Raw genomic sequence first — 22,409 nt, forward strand, 5'->3', positions numbered from 1 at the left:
CTCTAGGCCCTTTGTGTACTCAGATAGGTCGCACTCTGTTTGTTGCACAGTAGCCATGTTGCTTTGGTGGCCCACAACTTTGTTTACTTCCATTCAAAAGTCACGTGCCCTAATACAACGTATTGGCAGTCAAAATGCCAACAACCTGAGATACACATATGACACTGCACGACTTGCCGAAAATGAAACTGATCTGCAAAACCTATTGCTTACCATCAACAATACAAGAACAATATAGGGAATGAAAATGAATGCAACAAAGGCCAAAACCGTGCATATTACGAGGAACAACATCAAAAAGCCCACAATTCATATAAAAATAGATAGTGAAACAATTAAACAAATTGAAGAATTTTAGTATTGTGAGAAATAAATTAAACTTGACGCTGAATAATAGCTAAAGCCATAAGGGAATTCAGTAATATGGACATAGTTTTAACATCAAGTATATAGCCTTACAATGAAGATTCTGAATATCTAAGTCAGGGATCCCCAAACTTTTTGACTCGGGGGCAGCATTGGGTTAAAAAAAAAATGGCCGGGGGCCGGGCTATGTGTGTGTGTGTGTGTGTGTGTGTGTGTGTGTGTGTGTGTGTGTGTGTGTGTGTGTGTGTGTGTGTGTGTATATATATATATATATATATATATATATATATATATATATATATACGGCCCGTATTCTGAGGACCCCGAGAGTAACAAGTGGTAGAAAATAGATTAGAAAAGAAAATTTTTTTTTTTTAACTTGAGACTTCCCACAGGCCGGATTTTGGACGCTGACGGGCCTTATTCTGGGGACCGCTAGTCTAAACTTTACCGCTGCCAGGTATTGTTTTCTATACTTTTATTGTCATATTTTCAGAATGTGTTTGTTATATATTTGGCCAAAGTAAGACAAAGAAAACAATCTGAAGTTGCCTTTATGTTTTAGTTTCAATGCCATGATTTTAATAGTCTGGCCCGCGTGTGCGCAGAGTTCCCTCTATGCGGCCCCTGAGCTAAAATGAGTTGGACACCCCTGATGTACAGTGTTACAGTAAGAGCTGCAGCAAAAAGAGGGGAGCATAAAATCGAGAGTAGATCCAGCAGAAAATTATTATTATAAAGGAAAGGAAGCGGTCGGACAAATAAAAATAAAAAACTTGAGTTTTACATGGGCCGGATTTTGGACGCTGGCGGGCCATATTCAGTCGTAGTTTGAGGACCCCTGATCTAAGTGCTATATAACAGCGGTCCTCAACCACCAGATCAGACCACACAGAAACAATAATTAATTTATAAGCTACCGCATTTTCTCCGACTTAACTTTCACCCGTCCCACTAAACAATGTTAAGAAATGTATATTACATTAATGGACATATAAAATGTTAATATGCCAGATTGTAGCCAAAGGCTAATTTTTCATGCTCATTTTTTTGTTGTTTGTATAAAGCCGGTCCGTGAAAATAATGCATACATTAAACCGGTCCCTGGTGGAAAAAATGTTGGGGAACCCTGCTATACAACATCTACTTTATTATATAGCTGTAAAACCTAAAAAATTACAAACTGAATTACAAAAAGACTGGAATCATTTGAGATGTGGTGTATATGTAGAATATTAAAAGCATTCTGGAAAGAAAGAAAAAAACAATGAAGAAGTACTAAAAATGGCAAACCAACAGCGAACTCTCTTAATCAACATTATGGGAAGGAAAAACATGTTCTTTGGGAAGGAAAAACATGTTCTTTAGGCAAAAAATCATACATAATCTGTTACTAACTCAATTCCTAGAAAGGACAATGGGAATACCAAGACTCAGATTGGTTGATAACATCCCAACGTTGAACAATAAATGCTATCAGGACTGTAAGGTAACAGCTCAAAACAGGTGTTACTGGCAAACCACGGCCTCCAACCTTCAGCGAGAAGATGGAACTAAATTATGAAAAATTATGTTGAAAAACATATTTAGGTCGTGAAATGTTTTTTTTATGTTCGAACTATGAAAGTAGTTGGCATTTTAGTAATACTCCCATTCCTCAGAAATTCCCGGAACCTGTTTGCCATGATAATTGGTAAAGCAGTGCAATAAGTGTTTCTAGAGTAGCTTCACAGAGACAATACAGTGAAACACAAAAAGCTATAATGTATGTAATCACAGGCACTGAAACATAAACTTGAATCAAATCCAGTATTGTAAAAATTGAGCAAAAATTAGATGGTCAAGTTTTTTTAATACGTTCAAAATAAAATGTATTGATTGATTAAAAGGTCACATCCTTACCTGCACAAGAACTTTGTGCTGCCTGGTAGTTCAAGGGTAAAGCACTCTCCTCCATTAACGCAGTAGTTCTTCTGGCTGTCACTACAGCGTGTCACATGACTGGAGGTCTTGACTCTGGTGGTGGTGCTGCTGGTGGAAGCTGCAGACAACATCAAAACAGCAAAAAGCAATTAATGCATGTCTGGTGAGTTGCAATTGTATTAGATAATGCAATAAACTAAAAACTTATAATGACAAAGATGGACATTCCGGAGTTGTTACTATTGTTTCACTTTTAGGAGCATTTTACTTTCAGTATGTTACTCAAAATAGAGCAGCAGTGTCATATTTTTAAAAGCAATGCAAATGTGCCTCTGTTGGGTTCAAACCATTAAATCAAGGGGCAGAGACACATTGCTAGAGCTCAGCCAATAGAGTGCAGGCTTCTTTTCTCTGCTGGTCCAACTCCTGGGACAGAGCAAAAATGCTTCTGTCTGCTGCAATGGGTGGTGCTGCTGTCAAGGGCATGATGCACTGCACCAGAACACTCTGAAGGTTGAGTTTGTGTCAACTCACACATGGGACAAGTCAACATTTTCCAACGTCAGCTAAAAATGGGTAAAAATAGGGGACTATTTTTGGAAATTTGTTTTAAAAAGGAATATGAGTGGCACACAAGGGAAAAATACTACACGAATAGTTGAAGTCATTAATGGTTTAAATGTTCATACAAATTTAAAAAAACATTTGGGTAGAAATTGGTATTGTATTTTTAGTTTCTCAAAGCCATGTTGCCTGATCATAGAGCAAATTTTGTCTGCACTTCTATTTAATCTTGCACAGTATAGTGCAGGGGTCGGCAACCCGCGGCTCCGGAGCCGCATGCGGCTCTTTGGTCACTCTGATGCGGCTCAGCTGCATACTTGCCAATCCTCCCGATTTTCCCGGGAGACTTCCGGATTTCTGTGCTTCTCGCAGAAAAGTGCCGGGACTAATATTTTACGATATTCACCCTAACAATAATAATTCACCCTAACAATAATAATAAGGACGTGCCATGATGGTACAGCATTTGGAGCCCTCCACGATTTGTTCAAACAGCGTGCCAGCCCAGCCTTTTATTGTATGCATCTTCTACTTGCATACGTAAGTGACAGCAAGGCATACTTGGTCAAGTGCCACACAGGTTACACTGACGGTGGCCATATAAAAAAACTTTAACACTCTTACTAATAATGCGCCACACTTTGAACCAAAACCAAACAAGAATGACAAACACATTTCGGGAGAACACAACAGAACCAATACCCAGAATCCCATGCAGCCCTGACTCTTCCGGGCTACATTATACACCTATGCTACCACCAAACCCCGCCCCCACCCCAACCCTGCTCCCCCCACACATCAACCCCCCCCCCTCTGTGCATGCGCTTAAAAAGCGACTAAACAACAAATAAAAAACACAATTTTTAGAGATGTCCGATAATATCGGCAGTCCGATATTATCGGCCGGTAAATGCTTTAAAATTTAATATCGCAAATTATCGGTATCGGTTTCAAAATTATCGGTATCGGTTTCAAAAAGTAAAATGTATGACTTTTTAAAACGCTGCTGTGTACAAGGACGTAGGGAGAAGTACAGAGCGCCAATAAACCTTAAAGGCACTGCCTTTGTGTGCCGGCCCAGTCACATAAAATCTACGGCTTTTCACACACACAAGTGAATGCCAGGCATACTTGGTCAACAGCCGTACAGGTCACACTGAGGGTGGCCGTATAAACAACTTTAACACTGTTACAAATATGTGCCACACTGTGAACCCACACCAAACAAGAATGACAAACACATTTCGGGAGAACATCCGCACCGTAACACAACATAAACACAACAGAACAAATACCCAGAACCCCTTGCAGCACTAACTCTTCCGGGACGCTACAATATACACCCCCCGCAATCACCCCAAACAAAGTGGTAATTTCAATGAAGAATGTTCGGTATACATCAATATGAGTTGTAGTTTTGTCAACGTCCTCATCATTGCCAAGCAGCGTGCCACAACATAATCACTGTCTATAGCAGAAACACCAAACATGCGGCCCGCGGGCCAAATCAGGCCCGCAAACAGGTTCAATCTGGCCCGCGAGATGAGTTTGCCAAGTGTAAAATTTAGCTGCAATTTCCAATTAAAGACACTGCAGTTCTAAATGTGTCCACTGGATGTCGCAATATCCATTCTGTTAGCAAGCCAATAGTTTAATCCGGGGCGACCCAACGTAAACAAACAGGAGTAAAATAAAAATTGGTAACGGTGGCAGAGGGGTTAGTGCGTCTGCCTCACAATACGAAGGTCCTGAGTAGTCGTGAGTTCAATCCCGGCCTCGGGATCTTTCTGTGTGGAGTTTGCATGTTCTCCCCGTGACTGCGTGGGTTCCCTCCGGGTACTCCGGCTTCCTCCCACCTCCAAAGACATGCACCTGGGGATAGGTTGATTGGCAACACTAAATTGGCCCTAGTGTGTGAATGTGAGTGTGAATGTTGTCTGTCTATCTGTGTTGGCCCTGTGATGAGGTCGCGACTTGTCCAGGGTGTACCCCGCCTTCCGCCCAATTGTAGCTGAGATAGGCTCCGAAGGGAATAAGCGGTTGAAAATGGATGGATGGATGGATGGATGGAACCCCACTTAAAATGCTGCATGAGACACTGCACATTGATAAAGTTCTGTGAAAATTATTGTCTTCTGTGCAAATTTAAAGAAAGTGAACTTTTTTATGTTTTTTGTTCAATTCTAGATGGGCTGTGACTTAAAGTTAAAATGCTTTGTAGATACACTGAGATTAAGTCCAAGTTTATTGTGTTCTTCATGGTGTTTTTGAAACTGCCCCAATGTGTTCCTCATCTAACTTGAAGTGTTTTGTCAAAAGGATTATTTGTGATATGTACATTTTCAGAATGTGCTTGTTCTATTTTAGGCCAAAGTAAAACAAAGAAAACAATCTGAAGTTGTCATAGTTGTATTTTTAAGTTATTATGCCATGATTTTACCTGTCCAGGCCATGAGCTAAAATTAGTTTGACACCCCTGGTCTATAGTAACCGAGCATTGAAAGGTGCACACTGTAGATAGATTGTCAGCCGCTGGAACAAATATTGTATAAGATTTTGGAATGATATGACCATATGTCATGAAAAAACACAAACAAATTGATCATCTGTCTTTATAAAACACCTAAGTCAAGTATTGAAATGTTTGCGGCCTGAATAAGACTTCAATATTTACCTCTTGAACCCTGATAAGCAAAAAAACATTTATGACTTCTTAGATACAACGTATAACATAAGTGTATATCCAAAAATCACAAGGCCAAACAGAATCACAAAACCCTGTGCCACGCTTATTAATACTGTAATATTTGTACTAATGATTTTGATATTAATAGTGGTCTGCTCACATTGGCATCAGTGATAATCTTACCAATTTTCCCAATATATGACGGAAACTACAGGAATACAAACATGGGTAACAAAAAAATACACTTCGAAGACTATGCACAAAGAAAAGTATGAATGTTTATAAGAATGATCTGAGAGAACAAAGTTGGGGCAATGTATACAGTGATAATGAGATAGATGATGCATATAGTAATGTTTGTAATACATTAATGATGCTTTATGACAAACATTGTCCATGGAAACAACTCAGTAAGAAGCATAAGAAGAACAATCAACCATGGATAAAAAAGGGACTGAAAAATGCTTGTAACAAGAAGAATGCATTATATAGACCATTTGTAACACAAAGATCGATAGAGATAAGTACAAAAGAACGTACAAGGACAGATTAACCACACCTTACGAATTTATAGGAAGGAATCGGGGTACCTAAACAGCATCATTGAAAATGGTGCTAAGAAGAATTACCCTCAATACTTCTCAGACAGAAAAGCTAAAAATGACAAAATGAATGAAGCAGTTGAAAGCCTCCAATAACTACTTCGTATTTAGATTGGACCAAATCTGGAAGAAAGGATTCCAGATACCGGGTAAGTTGAGGACTTGAATGACACTATAGACAGAAATCCCAACTTGATGTTCTTTACGGCTGTGACAGAGGAGGAAATAATCTAAATTGTGTATAAAAGTTAATCAAAGATCTTAACAGATTGCAACATAATTGATATGAAAAGGATAAAAAAGGTTGTTGAAGAGATTTCCCTACCTCTAACGTATATTAGTAACCTATCAAGGCTATCATTTTAAACAGGTACATTTCCAAAAAAAAATATGAAAACAGCAACAGTTTTACCGATTTATAGGAAAGACAAACACCAGTTCAGAAACTGTTTCCGTACTTCCACAATTTTCAAAAATTATTGAAGAAAATTTTAACAACAGATTGGACAATTCATAAATAAGAGTGGAACACTTGCGGACAGCCAATATGGATACGGAGCTAACATCTCAACATCGATGGCATTAATCGAAATAACAGAGGAAATTACCAATGTAACAGATGGTAAACAATGTGCAGCAGCACTGTTTGTGGATCTCACAAAAACATTTAACACAATGAATCATAATATCTTAATTAACAAATTAGAATGGTATGGCATCAGAGGGCTAATCTTGAACTGGATAAGAAGCTACTTAACGAACAGGAAGCATCATATAAAAGGTAGGCGAACACACGTCTACAGCGCTAAATATACCGTATCTTGCGCCGTACCCCAGAGATCAGTACTGGGACGAAAATTGTTCAGTCTTTATATAAATGACATTTGTGAAGTTACAAAGGAATTAAATTGGTACTATTTGCAGACAACACAACTATGTTTTGTTCAAGAGAGAACACACAGAAGCTAAAACAAACAATAACAGAAAAAAATGGACATATTAAAGGGATTGTCTTTACACCGTGTTTGTTTGGCATGCACTTTGCTGCACAAGTGCCTTACTGTTGTTTTGTCTTTGTTTACTGTACTGTACAATAAACATCTCAAGGATGCACTGTGACACATCCACAATGATTAATCCTGGGGTCATAGGGTGTTTCGGGTCTCGCAACATCATACACCCTCGCCCAGGTGACCCAGCCGGGGTTGATCAAGTCCCGACTTGCGTCCCAGCGTGTGGCCTTTTCTGCAGCTTCGCTTGCGGATTTAATGGCCCTCTTCTTTGCTGCCCCTACAATGCCCAAGCGACTCAGGACTTTACACAGAGAGCAAAACCCCTACTACAAACTTCTATAGGCTCATAGAAGGTTCGCCAGCCTCTCTTCCTGCACTCCTCCACCAGTTCCTGGTAATTAGCGCGTTTCCTCTCATTGGCTTCCTCAATACGTTCTTCCCAGGGCACCGTACGTTCCAGAATGATCAGGTGTCGTGAAGCCTCAAAGGTAATGATCATGTCTGGACGGAGAGTTGTTGTTGCAATGTGTTGGGGGAACCTCAGCTGCTTTCCTAGGTCGACCTGCAGCTGCCAGTCAGATGCCGTGTGGAGGAGACCTGTTGTTAAATGTAGTGCTCGGGGTTTCTCTCCAGCTTTGATGAAGGGGACTGCCTTCTTTGGTGCATGATGGTGCTTGCTGGTGCTAATGGCTGAAGCTACGCTCGCAGCAATTGCCTTAAGCACCTGGTCATGGTGCCAACGATAGCGACCATCCGCCAGGGCCTTTGGGCAGGAGCTGAGGAGATGTTCTAGAAAGCCTCTTCCAGAACACAGAAGACAGGAAGATGTCTCGCTCTTCCCCCAGACATGGAGGTTTGCTGGGCTTGGCAAGGCGTTGTAGACCGCCTGCACCAGGAAACGGACTCGATGGAAATCTGCCTGCAAGATGTGTGACCCTACGCTGCAGTGCACCCTCCCACTTTGTGCATGCTCCCTGTTGCCTAAGTCCCACCACCCTGCTTACGCGCTCTTCCTCCACCCCTGCTCAGACATCTTCCTGGATTAGGTGGTGTCTTTCCTTTCAGTGGGTCTGGCTGTTAAGGGTCTTTGGGAAGTAGCCCTAGCCTGCTCTGCCTGTTGCTATAGTGCCCACCAGTGCCTTTTGTCTCAGGCGTGACTGCCACCTTGACTGCTTTCTTGGCCTTCCATTTCCTTCCTGTCCTCACCTCGATGCCGGCTGAAGACACCTTGTTGGCCCTGGAGTCCCTGTATTGTAGGGCCTCTCTGGTGCGTACCACCATTAACTCTTCAGTGAGGCTACTGAAAAAAAGCTGCAGGATGTTGCTCGTCCCATAGTGCAGCGCTGGTGAGACTGCGTGGACTCAACTGCTGTCATTGGGACTGCATAGACCAGCAGGGGCCACAGGATTCGGGGCAGGATGGATATTATATCTTTATATTACATCTTGTACCCGCACGCTGTCTCCTGCTATCTTCTGCATTGTAGATCACGATTACAATCATCGCTATCATGCAACCCAAGCGGGACAGAGATGGTTTGATGAAAACAGACTATCCTTGAATCTCAGTAAAACTAAAATAATGCTATTTGGTATCAGCAGAAGAGAAAGTCACACACAAATACAAATATAGAGTGGAAATTAACAGTAAAAGAACCCACATTTTTGGGTGTAATAATAGATGATAAAATTAATTGGAAATCTCATACAAAAAATATACAATATAAGGTAGCGAGAAACACATCAATGATGAATAATGCTAAATATGTTGTGGACCAAAACACACTCCATATTATTTATTGCTAAATAACTGTGTAGAGATATGGGGAAATAACTACAAAACTTCAGTTCATTCATTAATCGTGTTACAAAAGAGGTCAGTTCGATTAATACACAATGTTGGATATAGATAACACATAAACCCTATATTTAAATGAATCAAAAATATTAAAATTCAATGATTTGGTGCATTTGAAAACAGCTAAAATTATATACAAAGCAAACTATAACCTGCTGCCCAAGAATGTTCAACAATTCTTGTCAACAAAAGAGGAGAAATATAACCTTAGAGAAAAATGTAACTTAAAGGGGTCATGTTATAATAAAGCCATCTACATTTAAAACACTTCATTGTGGTCTACATAACATGGGATGGTGTTGGTCAAAATGTTGCATAGATTATGTTTTACAGACCGTTTTCAAGCTGCTTTCCGACCGAACATCCCTTCAGGATGTGCCGTTTTGTGGGCGGTCTTATTTACAAGGCTCCACTTCGACGGCAACGTCTCCCCATCATCCATGTTGTAGTTTTAAGTACTTTGATATGGAGTGTACTGACGGACATAAGGTCAAACTATACTCTAATTTGTACAAGAATTGGCAACAGCGGAGGATGCATGTGCATGTACAAACCAGTCTGTCCCACAACAAGAGACTAGCAAAAAAAATAAGCTTATTGACTACATCGTGGACTACGATGACGGACTTGTGCAAAGTACTTTGGGGAAATTTCTACCAGATATGGAAATATCCGCTGACCTTACATTTGGGGAAAACATCACTAATGGGGAAAATACGGCTCGTTCTGAGGAAGTATGAAGGTAGGCAAGATTGTTTTATAAATATCTCCTCCATGCCTCCATGGTTTGATTTCAAATGTTAGGGACTTATACAAATCCCAAATAAACAAAAACAGGTAGAAATAGTTAAGAAAAGTTGGTTTTACATAATAGGTCCCTATGCACATACAACACATTTAGCATATCAGTATGTGGAAGAAGTCAAACAATGTACCGGTACATTAGTACATTGTTTTTAAAAAATGTGTTCAAACGCAAAGTTTATACAAAGTACAAGAAGAAAGAATCCGGATAAACATCTTGAGCTTTATTGAAAAATGAAATAAACCTTTTCATCTAATTATGTAAACCAAAACTTATTTAACTAATTATTTATGAGAACTTTATCTATTATTTATTTATGTAATTAATAGGTTTTTTTTAACTTATTTATCTAGTTATATACTTACCCATTTATGTATGTATGATTTACATTTTGAGTACAAACAAATGTGTTACAAATTGCTATGAAACGAAAAGGGGAAGTATTAAATAAGCTCTGCTTCTTCCTACTACCGCATTTTTCGGACTATAAGTCGCAGTTTTTCATAGTTTGGCGTGTGGTGCGACTTATACTCAGGCGCGACTTATGTGTGAAATTATTAACACATTACCGTAAAATATCAAATAATATTATTTAGCTCATTCACGTAAGAGACTAGACCAGGGGTCGGCAACCCAAAATGTCGAAAGAGCCATATTGGACCAAAAATACAAAAACAAATCTGTCTGGAGCCGCAAAAAATTAAAAGCCATATTACATACAGATAGTGTGTCATGAGATATAAATTGAATTAAGAGGACTTATAGGAAACTAAAGGACCTCAAATATACCTACAAATGAGGCATAATGATGCAATATGTACATATAGCTAGCCTAAATAGCATGTTAGCATCGAGTAGCTTGCAGTCATGCAGTGACCAAATATGTCTGATTAGCACTCCACACAAGTCAAAAACATCAACAAAACTCACCTTTCATGCACAACATTAAGTTTGGTGGACAAAAAGAGACAGGAAAAGAAGTGGCATAAAACACGTCCTAGAAAGTCGGAGAAAGTTATACATGTAAACAAACTACGGTGAGTTCAAGGACCACCAAAATTAGTAGGACAAAACGGCGCTTGCCAAATACTCGAATCAGTGAAGCATGTTTAATATAAACAGTGTGCTTTGTAACAATTAGGGAGGTTTGTGTCATGTTTGTCCTCCTACAGAAACCATATTAAAACAAAAAATAGATTTTTTCCCCCTCATTTTTTTCCATTTTTCATACGTTTTTGAAAAAGCTCCAGAGAGCCACTAGGGCGGCGGTAAAGAGCCGCATGCGGCTCTAGAGCCGCGGGTTGCCGACCCCTGGACTAGACGTATAAGATTTCATGGGATTTAGCGATTAGGAGTGACAGATTGTTTGGTAAACGTATAGCATGTTCTATATGTTATAGTTATGTGAATGACTCTTACCATAATATGTTATGTTAACACACCAGGCACGTTCTCAGTTGGTTATTTATGCATCATATAACGTACACTTATTCAGCCTGTTGTTCACTATTCTTTATTTATTTTAAATTGCCTTTTAAATGTCTATTCTTGGTGTTGGGTTTTATCAAATAAATTTCCCCAAAAAATGCGACTTATACTCCAGTGCGACTTATATGTTTTTTTTTTCTTCTTTATTATGCATTTTCGGCCGGTGCGACTTATACTCCGAAAAATACGGTACTTTTCAAACGTGTTCTAATGGGAAACTGAAAACGTGGTATATCATATTTTAATTGTATTCATAAACTTACACCATAGCCATCATTATTTTTGTTGTTGGGTAACAAGCTATTTAAAGTTAAAAGTACCAATGATTGTCACACACACACTAGGTGTGGTGAAATTATTCTCTGCATTTGACCCATCACCCTTGATCACCCCCTGGGAAGTGAGGGGAGCAGTGAGCAGCAGCGGTGGCCGCGCCCGGGAATCATTTTTGGTGATTTAACCCCCAATTCCAACCCTTGATGCTGAGTGCCAAGCAGCGAGGTAATGGGTCCCATTTTTTTTTCGGCCGGGATTTGAACTCACAACCTACCGATCTTAGGGTGGACACTGTAACCACTAGGCCACTGAATTCATGGGTAAAGTAATTATTGTAATAAATAAATAGTTTATTGCTGCTGTAGACACAGATAAACGATACCAGGACATACGGTAACTCAATAGAAGGTTAGGTAAGGTATTCTGTTCGTCAGATTTTCCCAACATAGATTCAAACCTGTGCAATGTGCAACCAAGTTTTCCCTGACTGTCCTGAAGACCAGTGCCCCCCACACTGGTGTATGCATTTAAATGGATTTGGTAGTGGTCAAAGACGCCATTGGCGCAAATTCAGGTCAGGTAGAAAAAATTATTTATTTTCATAAATCAGGCAAAAATACAAATAAACAGAAAAACGTGTCGATAGCACGGGAAGCTATGGCGAAGCTTAGCACAGGAACAAGAATCAAAAGGTATCCAACACAACTTGTTGCGAGAAGCAAACAAAATAGCCAGACCGAGTGTGGTGAACATAATCAGCACCCATGGCAACCAGGAACAAAAACCCAGGGGTGGTGAAACAGAACTGAGGGAGTCTTAAACTAAAACAAAACATGATCTGGCGACGGCTCATCACACCATTTCATCCTTGATTGTCCTCAACAGAACAGCAGAGTAAACGTAAACACAAGATCACATTAACAGTAATTTAAACACATATAAAAGTTAACATTTTCCAATGAAATAAAAATGTACATAGCGGCTACAAACAACTAATAGGATTTTAAAAAATTATTTATATATATTTCATATATATATACATTTTTTAGGTTTATTTGAAATAGGGACAGATACAGAAACATAGATATCTGAAACAGTCATTCAATGTATGCATCATAGTGTTTGTAGCCAAAGCTAATTTACAACACTTGTCCCCGACAACAACAACACAGATCTAACATCATTAAAATAGGAAAATAAAAAGAATGAGGCAAAAAGGAGTCGATAATAATGATAATAGTAATAATACAGACAAAGTGCAAACTAGATAAAAGCCTATAATAATAATAATAATAATAATAATAATAATAATAACACAGACAAAGTGCAAACTAGATAAGAACCAATTAGTAAAAATTAGTAAAAACTAAACATGGGAACACGATTGCTGCTCAACTAACCACAATTTAGTTAGTTTTTTGAAAGTGACAAGTGCAGGTATACTTTTCAAAGTGTCAGGTAGAGAGTTCCATTGTTGTGGTCCTTTTATTGAAAAAGCAGTCTGGGCAAAAGATGTTCTACGGAATGGAACGCAACAGTTGCCTTTTGACGTTGCTCAGGTGGTAGATCTGGTACCACTTTGCAGTCTTGTAATTGCCTTGCAGAGCAATTGGGGAGCAGAGTTATTTAAGCATTTAAAAAACAGTTTGACTGTGTGTAACAAAATGAAATTGGTAAAACGTAAAATATTGTATTTGGTTAGAATTTGGCAATGATGATATCGTATACTCTTCTTGTCTAGGACTTTCAAGGCGCGGTTATAGAGACACTCAATGGTCTTGATTGATGACTGGTGTGCCTGGGACCATGTAGTTAAGCCATAAGAGATGTGTGAAAGAATCATTGAAGTCATAAAAGTAAAAGCACAGCTGAGAGTTAAGCAGTTTCTTATAATCTTAAAAAAGCCTAGGTTTGCCTTCAGGGTTTTACACGTTTTCTTAATGTGACTTTTAAAATTCAGCTGATAGAATCTATGAATTTATGTCTATATTTATATCTATAGAATGATCTATACAGACATCGACTAACAATACCAAGTACAATGATTACATTGATATTTGTTATTATCACACAATCTTTTGTATTTTGTTGTTGTTTATAAACCCAGGAAATATGTTCCTGGAAACTGGAGAAATTTAAGTATGACCAAAGTATGACCCTGTAACTACTAGGTATTGGATTGATACAAAAATGTGTGGTACTATCAGCCAAAACGTATGTAAAGTATCCAAACAACAAAGGAATAAGTGCTTATTACATTTGAACAGAAGTGTAGATAGAATCTGTTAAAACCGAAAGTTAGCAGAAATTAACAGTAAATAACAAGTAGATTAATAATCCATCCATTTTCTACTGCTTGTCTCATAATTTTGACAAAATAATACAATATAGATATAACACAATATGTTATTACTAGAAGCTTTTTATTGCCTACATATAAAGAAGTTGTCTAGTATGTTCACCATCTTATTTAATGCCATTTTTTTGTCTTTCATTGCAATAGCAAACATATGTTTTAATACATTTTATAATTGTTTGCAAATTTATTAGACATACAGAACTAAAAAAGTATTCACAGCCTTTGCTCAATACTATGTAGATGCATATTTGGCAGCAATTATAGTCTCAAGTCTTTTTGAATACGATGTCACAAGCTTGACACAGCTATATTTCAGCAGTTTTGTCCATTCCTTTTTGCAGCACCTCTCAAGCTCCATCAGGTTGTATGGGAAGAGTTGGTTTTCATCCAAGATGTCTCTGTATATTGCTGCATTCATCTTAGTCTAGTCAGGGAGGTGACCAAGAATCCGATGGTGACTCCTTCAGAGCTACAGCATTCCTCTGTGGAGAATGAAACTTCCCGAAGGACAACCATCTCTGCAGCAATCCACTTATCAGGCCTTTATGGTATAGTGGCTAGCTCTGGGATGTCAAACTCATTTTATATCGGGGGCCACATGGAGAAAAATCTACTCCCAAGTGGACCGGACTGGTAAAATCACGGCACGATAGCTTAAAAATAAAGACAACTTCAGATTGTTTTCTTTGTTTAAAAATAGAACAAGCACATTCTGTGAATGTACAAATCATATTGTTGTTGGGGGATTTTTACACTTACATGTTGCGGTTAATAGTGTTCTATCTTTGTTTGTCGTTATTTATACTTTCTGAATAAATTATGTTATAATGTTCATCATGGTGTTAATTTTCAATCTATCAATATATTAAAATAATATCAAAATCAAATTACAGGATGTTATTTATGTAGTTTGCTCATTTTCCTCGACTGGTGCACTAAAATCATGTGGTTTAATTTTTTTTGCATATGTAGCATAATCTACGAAGATACAAATAATTGCTATTGTGACATCTAGTGGACACATTTACAACAGCAGTTTCTTTCATTCAAAAATTTCGGCTCATTTTTATACTTAGCAAACTCATCCCACGGGCCGGTTAAAACCTGTTCGAGGGCCTGATCCGGCCGTACGTTTGACACCACTGAGCTAGACAGAAGCGATTTCTTCATAGAATTTTTTTTTTGCCAAAATGCACCTAAAAGACTCTCAGATAGTAAGAAACAAAACTCTCTGGTCTGATCAGACTAAGGCCATGTCCACACGAACACGGAGAGTTTCAAAAACACATATTTGCGGTTAAAACAATCTCCATCCACACAAGTGTAGTTTCAAAACTGTCTATGTCTCCACACAAATGCATACACCTGCTGTCAAGCACATTTTGTCCAATCAGAAGCCTGAAAAAGGAAGCAATAGCTGACTGACACTTCCTATTATGTTTATTTTGATATACTTTATACGTACAATGACATGCACCGTATTTTTCGGACTATAAGTCGCTCCGGAGTATAAGTCGCACCGGCCGAAAATGCATAACAAAGAAGGGAAAAAACACATATAAGTCGCACTGGAGTATAAGTCGCATTTTTAGGGAAATGTATTTGATAAAAGCCAACACCAAGAATAGACATTTGAAAGGCAATTTAAAATAAATAAAGAATATTGAACAACAGGCTGAATAAGTGTACGTTATATGAGGTAGGAATGTCCCGATCCAGGTTTTTGCACTTCCGATCCGATACCGATATTGTTTTTGCACTTCCGATCCGATACCGATACTGACCGATACTGGCCTATCCGAGCATGTATTAAAGTTTAAAGTTATTTAGCCTACTTAGTTGTCAGAATCATGTTGAAAAGGGTTTTAGTACTCTTGATAACAACTAGCCAGCTGAATTAGGGGAGTTTGAATAATACACAATGGTTGGTAACAAGAAACTGACCTGTTTATTCAAGGATAAACACAAAATAGACAAAATTATACATGACAAACAGAAATGGCATCATTGAACTAGGGCTGGGCGATATGGCCTTTTTTTAATATTGCGATATTTTAAGGCCATATTGCGATACACGATATATATCTCGATATTTTGCCTTAGCCTTGAATGAACACTTGATGCATATAATCACACCAGTATGATGATTCTATGTGTCTACATTAAAACATTCTTCTTCATACTGCATTAATATATGCTACTTTTAAACGTTCATGCAGAGAAGGAAATCACAACTAAAAAAATCACTATTTTTTTCATACGGTGTTGATCTGGAAATGTTTGCCTCGGCATTTTGATGGTGTGGGTGTGTGGCACCGAATGGAGATAAGCGTTACAATATTTGAACAATGATGACGAAAACTGTTTTCTCTGTCGTGTCCGTGTGTCGAAAATTGTTATGCGCTTATTTTTTTATTTGATTTTGTGCGTGGCATATATTTGCCGTGCGCAGAGGACGCTTGAACAGTGCACAATTGCACAGGCGCGCACCTTAGAGGGAACGTTGCTCGCACCACTCCGCTAGCATCACAGCTAACGTTAGCCATGCTGCTACCTCTCTACTTGGGGAGGGCGTATACGTATGTGACGTATGACGTGACAGTATGTGACGTGTGTAAGAAGGTGCGCTTGCTGTCTGTGAGAGGGAGACACAGGAAAGAGTGAGAAGAGCCTGTCGTGTAATGCCAGCAGCTAAAAGCAACTGTGTGAGAATCCACAGACCTGTGGATGTGTTGAAGGTGTGCTGGAAAATGCGGAACGGAAATTAGGGAGCAGCAGAAAAGTGGAATGTATTATTTAAATTGGTGCGTTGGAAAACACGGACCGGAGTTTTCTTTTTAAACTGGATCTGGATCTGCATTTTCCCATGCCTTGCCGATACGCTTTTTTTTTTGCAAATATCGGCCTCATATTAGGGATGTCCCGATCCGATATTTGGCTCGGATCGGGACATCCCTAATATGAGGCATAAATAACCAACTGAGAACGTGCCTGGTATGTTAACGTAACATATTATGGTAAGAGTCATTCAAATAACTATAACAAATAGAACATGCTATACATTTACCAAATAATCTGTCACTCCTAATTGCTACATCCCATGAAATCTTATACGTCTACGGTAGTCTCTTACATGAATGAGCTAAATAATATTATTTGATATTTTACGGTAATGTGTAAATCATTTCACACATAAGTCGCTCCTGAGTATAAGTCGCACCCCCGGCCAAACTATGAAAAAAACTGCGACTTATAGTCCGAAAAATACGGTACATTATCTGTAAAACCAGCCTGCACGTACACACAGAGCCCTGGGAACATTATTAAAGAGCCAATGCACACCTGTGCTGCTGAAACCCAACACTCATAGAATTATAACATGTTCAGCAACATGGTGATGTAATACATGCGCAGTGAAGTCTACATTATTTCTAAAATCAGCACACACTAACGAGCCATCCATCCATCCACTTTATACCACTTGTCCCTTTCGGGCCAAGGAAACCCTTTTTACATGTTTGAATTTCTATATAAAGCACACGGACATGCGTGAGCCGCTGCAAAACTATTGTGGAATTATAAAGCATTTAATCATCGATATAGTGATGTAGTACATGTGCAATGAAGTGTATATTGTCTAACATCAGTACACACTAATTGAGGACACAAAATTATTAGAGATGTCCGATAATGGCTTTTTTGCCTATATCCGATATTCCGATATTGCCCAACTCTTAATTACCGATATCAACCGATACCGATATATACAGTCGTGGAATTAACACATTATTATGCCTAATTTTGTTGTGATGCCCCGCTGGATGCATTAAGCCAGTGTTTTTCAACCACTGTGCCGCGGCACACTAGTGTGCCGTGAGATACAGTCTGGTGTCCCGTGGGAGATTATCTAATTTCACATATTTGGGTTAAAAACATTTTTTGCAAACCAGTAATTACAGTCTGCAAATGATGTGTTCTTGTTGAGTGTCGGTGCTGTCTAAAGCTCGGCAGAGTAACCGTGTAATACTCTTCCATATCAGTAGGTGGCAGCCGGTAGCTAATTGCTTTGTAAAGGCAGGTAAAAAGGTGTCTTATGCTTAAACCAAAAATAAACAAAAGGTGAGTGCCGCTAAGAAAAGGCATTGAAGCTTAGGGAAGGCTATGCAGAACGAAAGTAAAACTGAACTCGCTACAAAGTAAACAAAAACAGAATGCTGGATGACAGCAAAGACTTACTGTGGAGCAAAGACGGCGTCCACAATGTACATCCGAATATGACATGACTATCAACAATATCCCCACAAAGAAGGATAAAAACAACTGAAATATTCTTGATTGCTAAAACAAAGTAGATGCGGGAAATATAAGACATGAAACTGCTACAGGAAAATACCAAAAAAAGAGAAAAAGCCACCAAAATAGGAGCGCAAGACAAGAACTAAAACACTACACACAGGAAAACAGCAAAACACTTTAAATAAGTCAGGTGGTGACAGTACACCTACTTTGAGACAAGAGCTATAGTGATGCATGGTTGGTTATGGTTTAAATTCATATCCAACAATTGCGACAATGACTTTTTACTATCAACTGAGTTTATGATTTCTGCTGGTGGTGTGCCTCCAAATTTTTTCAACGCAAAAAATGTGCCTTGGCTCAAAAAATGTTGAAAAACACTGCATTAAGCAATGTAACAAGGTTTTCCAAAATAAATCAACTCAAGTTATTGAAAAAAATGCCAACATGGCACTGCCATATTTATTATTGAAGTCACAAAGTGCATTATTTTTTTTAACATGCCTCAAAACAGCAGCTTGGAATTTGGGACATGCTCTCCCATGCTCTCCCTAAGAGAGCATGAGGAGGTTGAGGTGGGCGGGGCAGCGGGGGGTGTATATTGTAGCGTCCCGGAAAAGTTAGTGCTGCAGGGGGTTCTGGGTATTTGTTTTGTTGTGTTTATGTTGTGTTACGGTGCGGATGTTCTCCCGAAATGTGTTTGTCATTCTTGTTTGGTGTGGGTTCACAGTGTGGCACATATTTGTAACAGTGTTAAAGTTGTTTATATATGAGCTTTGAAAATGACAGCTCACAACCATGACGTCATCAGCGGAGTACACGTCTCCGTTTGTGCCGTGTACACGCATACGCTAAGCGGAGAGTTTTGGAACTCTACACTTTGGCCAGCGTTTGTAAAAATCAGCAATTTTAAAGACAAAAGTATGCGTCTGCGTGTGGACAAGAGGCCTAAACGCAGAGATAAGTATGCGTTTATTAAGTGTTTGTATGGACATGGCCAAAGATTGAACTCTTTGGCATGAATACCAGGTGTCATGTTTGGAGGAAACCTGGTAGCATGGTGGTGGCAGCATCATGATGTGGGGATGTTTTTCAGCGGCAGGAACTGGGAGACTAGTCAGAATAGGGCATACTTGCCAACCTTGAGACCTCCGATTTCGGGGGGTGGGGTGGGGGGCGTGGTCGGGGGTGGGGTCGGGGCGTGGTTAAGAGGGGAGGAGTATATTGACAGCGAGAATTCACCATTCTACATCCTGAAAATATGCAAACAAAACTGTGTTTAGATAATTGATACTTCAAACTTGCATAAATAAATCTTAAGGAATATAACATAACTTGGCTTCTGAGAGCTTCAAAATGTAATGAATAAAATGCTAAAGTTGTTGATAAACAAGCAATTATTTTAATAATTAAATATGGTCATTTTAAATGAATTATTATGATAATTTAAAATTAATTATTTCAAATATGTTTATTTTAATGTATAATTCTGTTGGAATAATTGTTTGTAAGTTATCACAAAAGAAACGTTGTATTACATTATGTTCCTGATAAGAAGATGAAGGCTGTATTTCGAGGCCTAACAAGAGGAAGAAGGCTCGTGAAACTCCACTGTGATTTCAACACGGACAGATGGCAGGATCTGCTCAACTTCCAGAGGAACTCTCTTTGAAGTATTTAACAAACTCTCTTTGAAGTATTTCACAAACTCTCTTCCAACTATTTGGTAATCGAGGTCAACGCTATTTACGACCCGCTGCCCTCTTGAAGCAGCTGTGGTCAGGAGACGGGAGGGGTTATCCATTGTCCTCCAACACCTGCCCCAGCTTGATCCAGGAAGAGCCCAAGCCCGAGACATCCTCTTCTTGGTCTTCAATGTGACCGAAAACAATGACTGTTTTACATACTTCCCATTCCTGCTGTGTTGGTGCGTGAACATTGAACATCTAAATAAAAGAGGAGACGAAAACCTTCTTCGTCAGAGCGTGCTAAGACACTGTAAGAGGTTACAGGTCGACGCCGTCTCTCCTCAATTGAGTCCAAATTGAATTCTGTCTCTGTTTGATTCCTTGCCTTTTGTCTTGTTTAATAGATGTCCTCAGTGTTTGAACGTGACAAATTCTATGGCTGGATGTAATAAGGAGTCAGAAAAAATACAAATAAAAATACAATTAATTTTGATGTTTTAGCAAAATATAGTAAAAAATGTATTTATTTTTTATTTTTTATTTTAATTAATATATATTTTTATTTTTAGGTAAGATAAACATAATAATACAATTTATCTCTAGTCTGGATGATTTAGTTCTTGTCACCCTGTTGTCCTCCCGTCGTGAAAAAGGCTGTCCTCACTTAGGTCCGCATGGAGCTGGAGGGGGCGTGGCCTCCAGCTCCGGCTGAAAATCGGGAGATTTTCGGGAGAATATTTGTCCCGGGAGGTTTTCGGGAAAGGCGCTGAATTTCGGGAGTCTCCCGGAAAATTCGGGAGGGTTGGCAAGTATGGAATAGGGAAAGCTGTAGCTCTGAAAGAGTGACCATCGGATTCTTGGTAACCTCCCTGACTAGACTAAGATAAATGCAGAAATGTACAGAGACATCCTGGATGAACACCAACGATTCCCATTCAACCTGATGGCGCTTGAGAGGTGCTACAAAGAGGAATGGGTGAAACTGCACAAAGATAGGTGTGCCAAGCTTGTGGCATGGTTTTAAAAAGACTTCAGGCTGTAATTGCTGCCAAAGGTGCATCAACAAAGTACTGAGCAAAGGCTGCGAATACTTATGTACAAAACTCAAAACCAGTGAAATTGGCACGTCATGTAAATCGTAAATAAAACGGAATACAATGATTTGTGAATCCTTTCCAACCTATATTCAATTGGATAGACTGCAAAGACAATATATTTAAAGCTCGAACTGGAAAATGTTATTTTTTGCAAATATTACCTCATTTGGAATTTGATGCCTGCAACATTTTTCAAAAAAGTTGGCACAAGAGGAAAAGAACCATCCGGATTGTTCTAGGCGCAAAGTTCAAAAGCCAGCATCTGTGATGGGAATGGGGGTGTATTAGTGCCCAAGGCATGGGTAACTTACACATCTGTGAAGGCACCATTAATGCTGAAAGGTACATACAGGTTTTGGAGCAACATATGTTGCTATCCAAGCAACGTTATCATGGACGCCCCTGCTTATTTCAGCAAGACAATGCCAAGCCACGTGTTACAACAGCATGGCTTCATAGTAAAAGAGTGCGGGTACTAGACTTGCCTGCCTGTAGTCTAGACCTGTCTCCAATTGAAAATGTGTGGCGCATTATGAAGCCTAAAATACCACAACGGAGACCCCGGACTGTTGAACAACTTAAGCTGTACATCAAGCAAGAATGGGAAATAATTCCACCTGAAAAGCTTCAAAAATTGGTCTCCTTAGTTCCCAAACGTTTACTGAGTGTTGTTAAAAGGAAAGGCCATGTAACACAGTGGTAAAAATGCCCCTGTGCCAACTTTTTTGCAATGTGTTGCTACCAATAAATTCTAAGTTAATGATTATTTGCAAAAAAAAAAATAAAGTTTCTCAGTTCGAACAATAAACATCTTGTCTTTGCAGTCTATTCAATTGAATATAAGTTGAAAAGGATTTGCAAATCATTGGATTCTGTTTTTATTTACGAATTACACAACGTGCCAACTTCACTGGTTTGGGGTTTGTACATGTGATTTTTGAGGTTTTTTATTTTTAATACATTTGCTAAATTAAAAAAAAAAACTTTTCACATTGTCATTATGAGGTTCTGTCTGTAGACTTTTGAGAACAAAAATCAATGAATTCTATTTTGGAATTAGGCTGCAACATAAAATGTGTAAAAAGTGAATACTTTCAAGATGAACTGTAACTTGATGTAGATTTTGCCAAAAGTAGGACAGCAATGGATAAATGATACATAGGCTTAAATTATGTAACACTTTTCTTTCTGGAGGCACAACGCTTTCAAAGCACTTGACACTGTTACCTCGTTCACCAAATAGAATCTGAATCTGTTGTGACAGAAACCGCTCATTCATCGCATCCCAGCTCATGCACAGATCACGCATCAGCAGGAGCACCTGGGGGTTCGATACCTTACTCAAAGATATAGAGGATGTAACCCAAAACCTTTGCGTTGGGAACTTG

At 38.9% G+C, this 22,409-nt stretch overlaps 1 protein-coding gene across 6 annotated transcripts in view; it reads right to left on the bottom strand.

Annotated features, from left to right (window-relative positions):
• nrg1 (neuregulin 1) overlaps positions 1–22,409 on the bottom strand; it is a 121,249-nt gene that overhangs the window by 66,243 nt on the left and 32,597 nt on the right. For all 6 annotated transcript variants that reach the window (XM_061980663.1, XM_061980662.1, XM_061980661.1 and 3 more), the window contains exon 3: positions 2,269–2,407. In XM_061980663.1, coding sequence (XP_061836647.1) covers positions 2,269–2,407 — 139 coding nt within the window. The remainder of the gene's footprint in view (positions 1–2,268; positions 2,408–22,409) is intronic.

Source organism: Nerophis lumbriciformis, linkage group LG20 (assembly GCF_033978685.3).
Source record: "Nerophis lumbriciformis linkage group LG20, RoL_Nlum_v2.1, whole genome shotgun sequence".
Lineage (NCBI taxonomy): Eukaryota > Metazoa > Chordata > Actinopteri > Syngnathiformes > Syngnathidae > Nerophis > Nerophis lumbriciformis.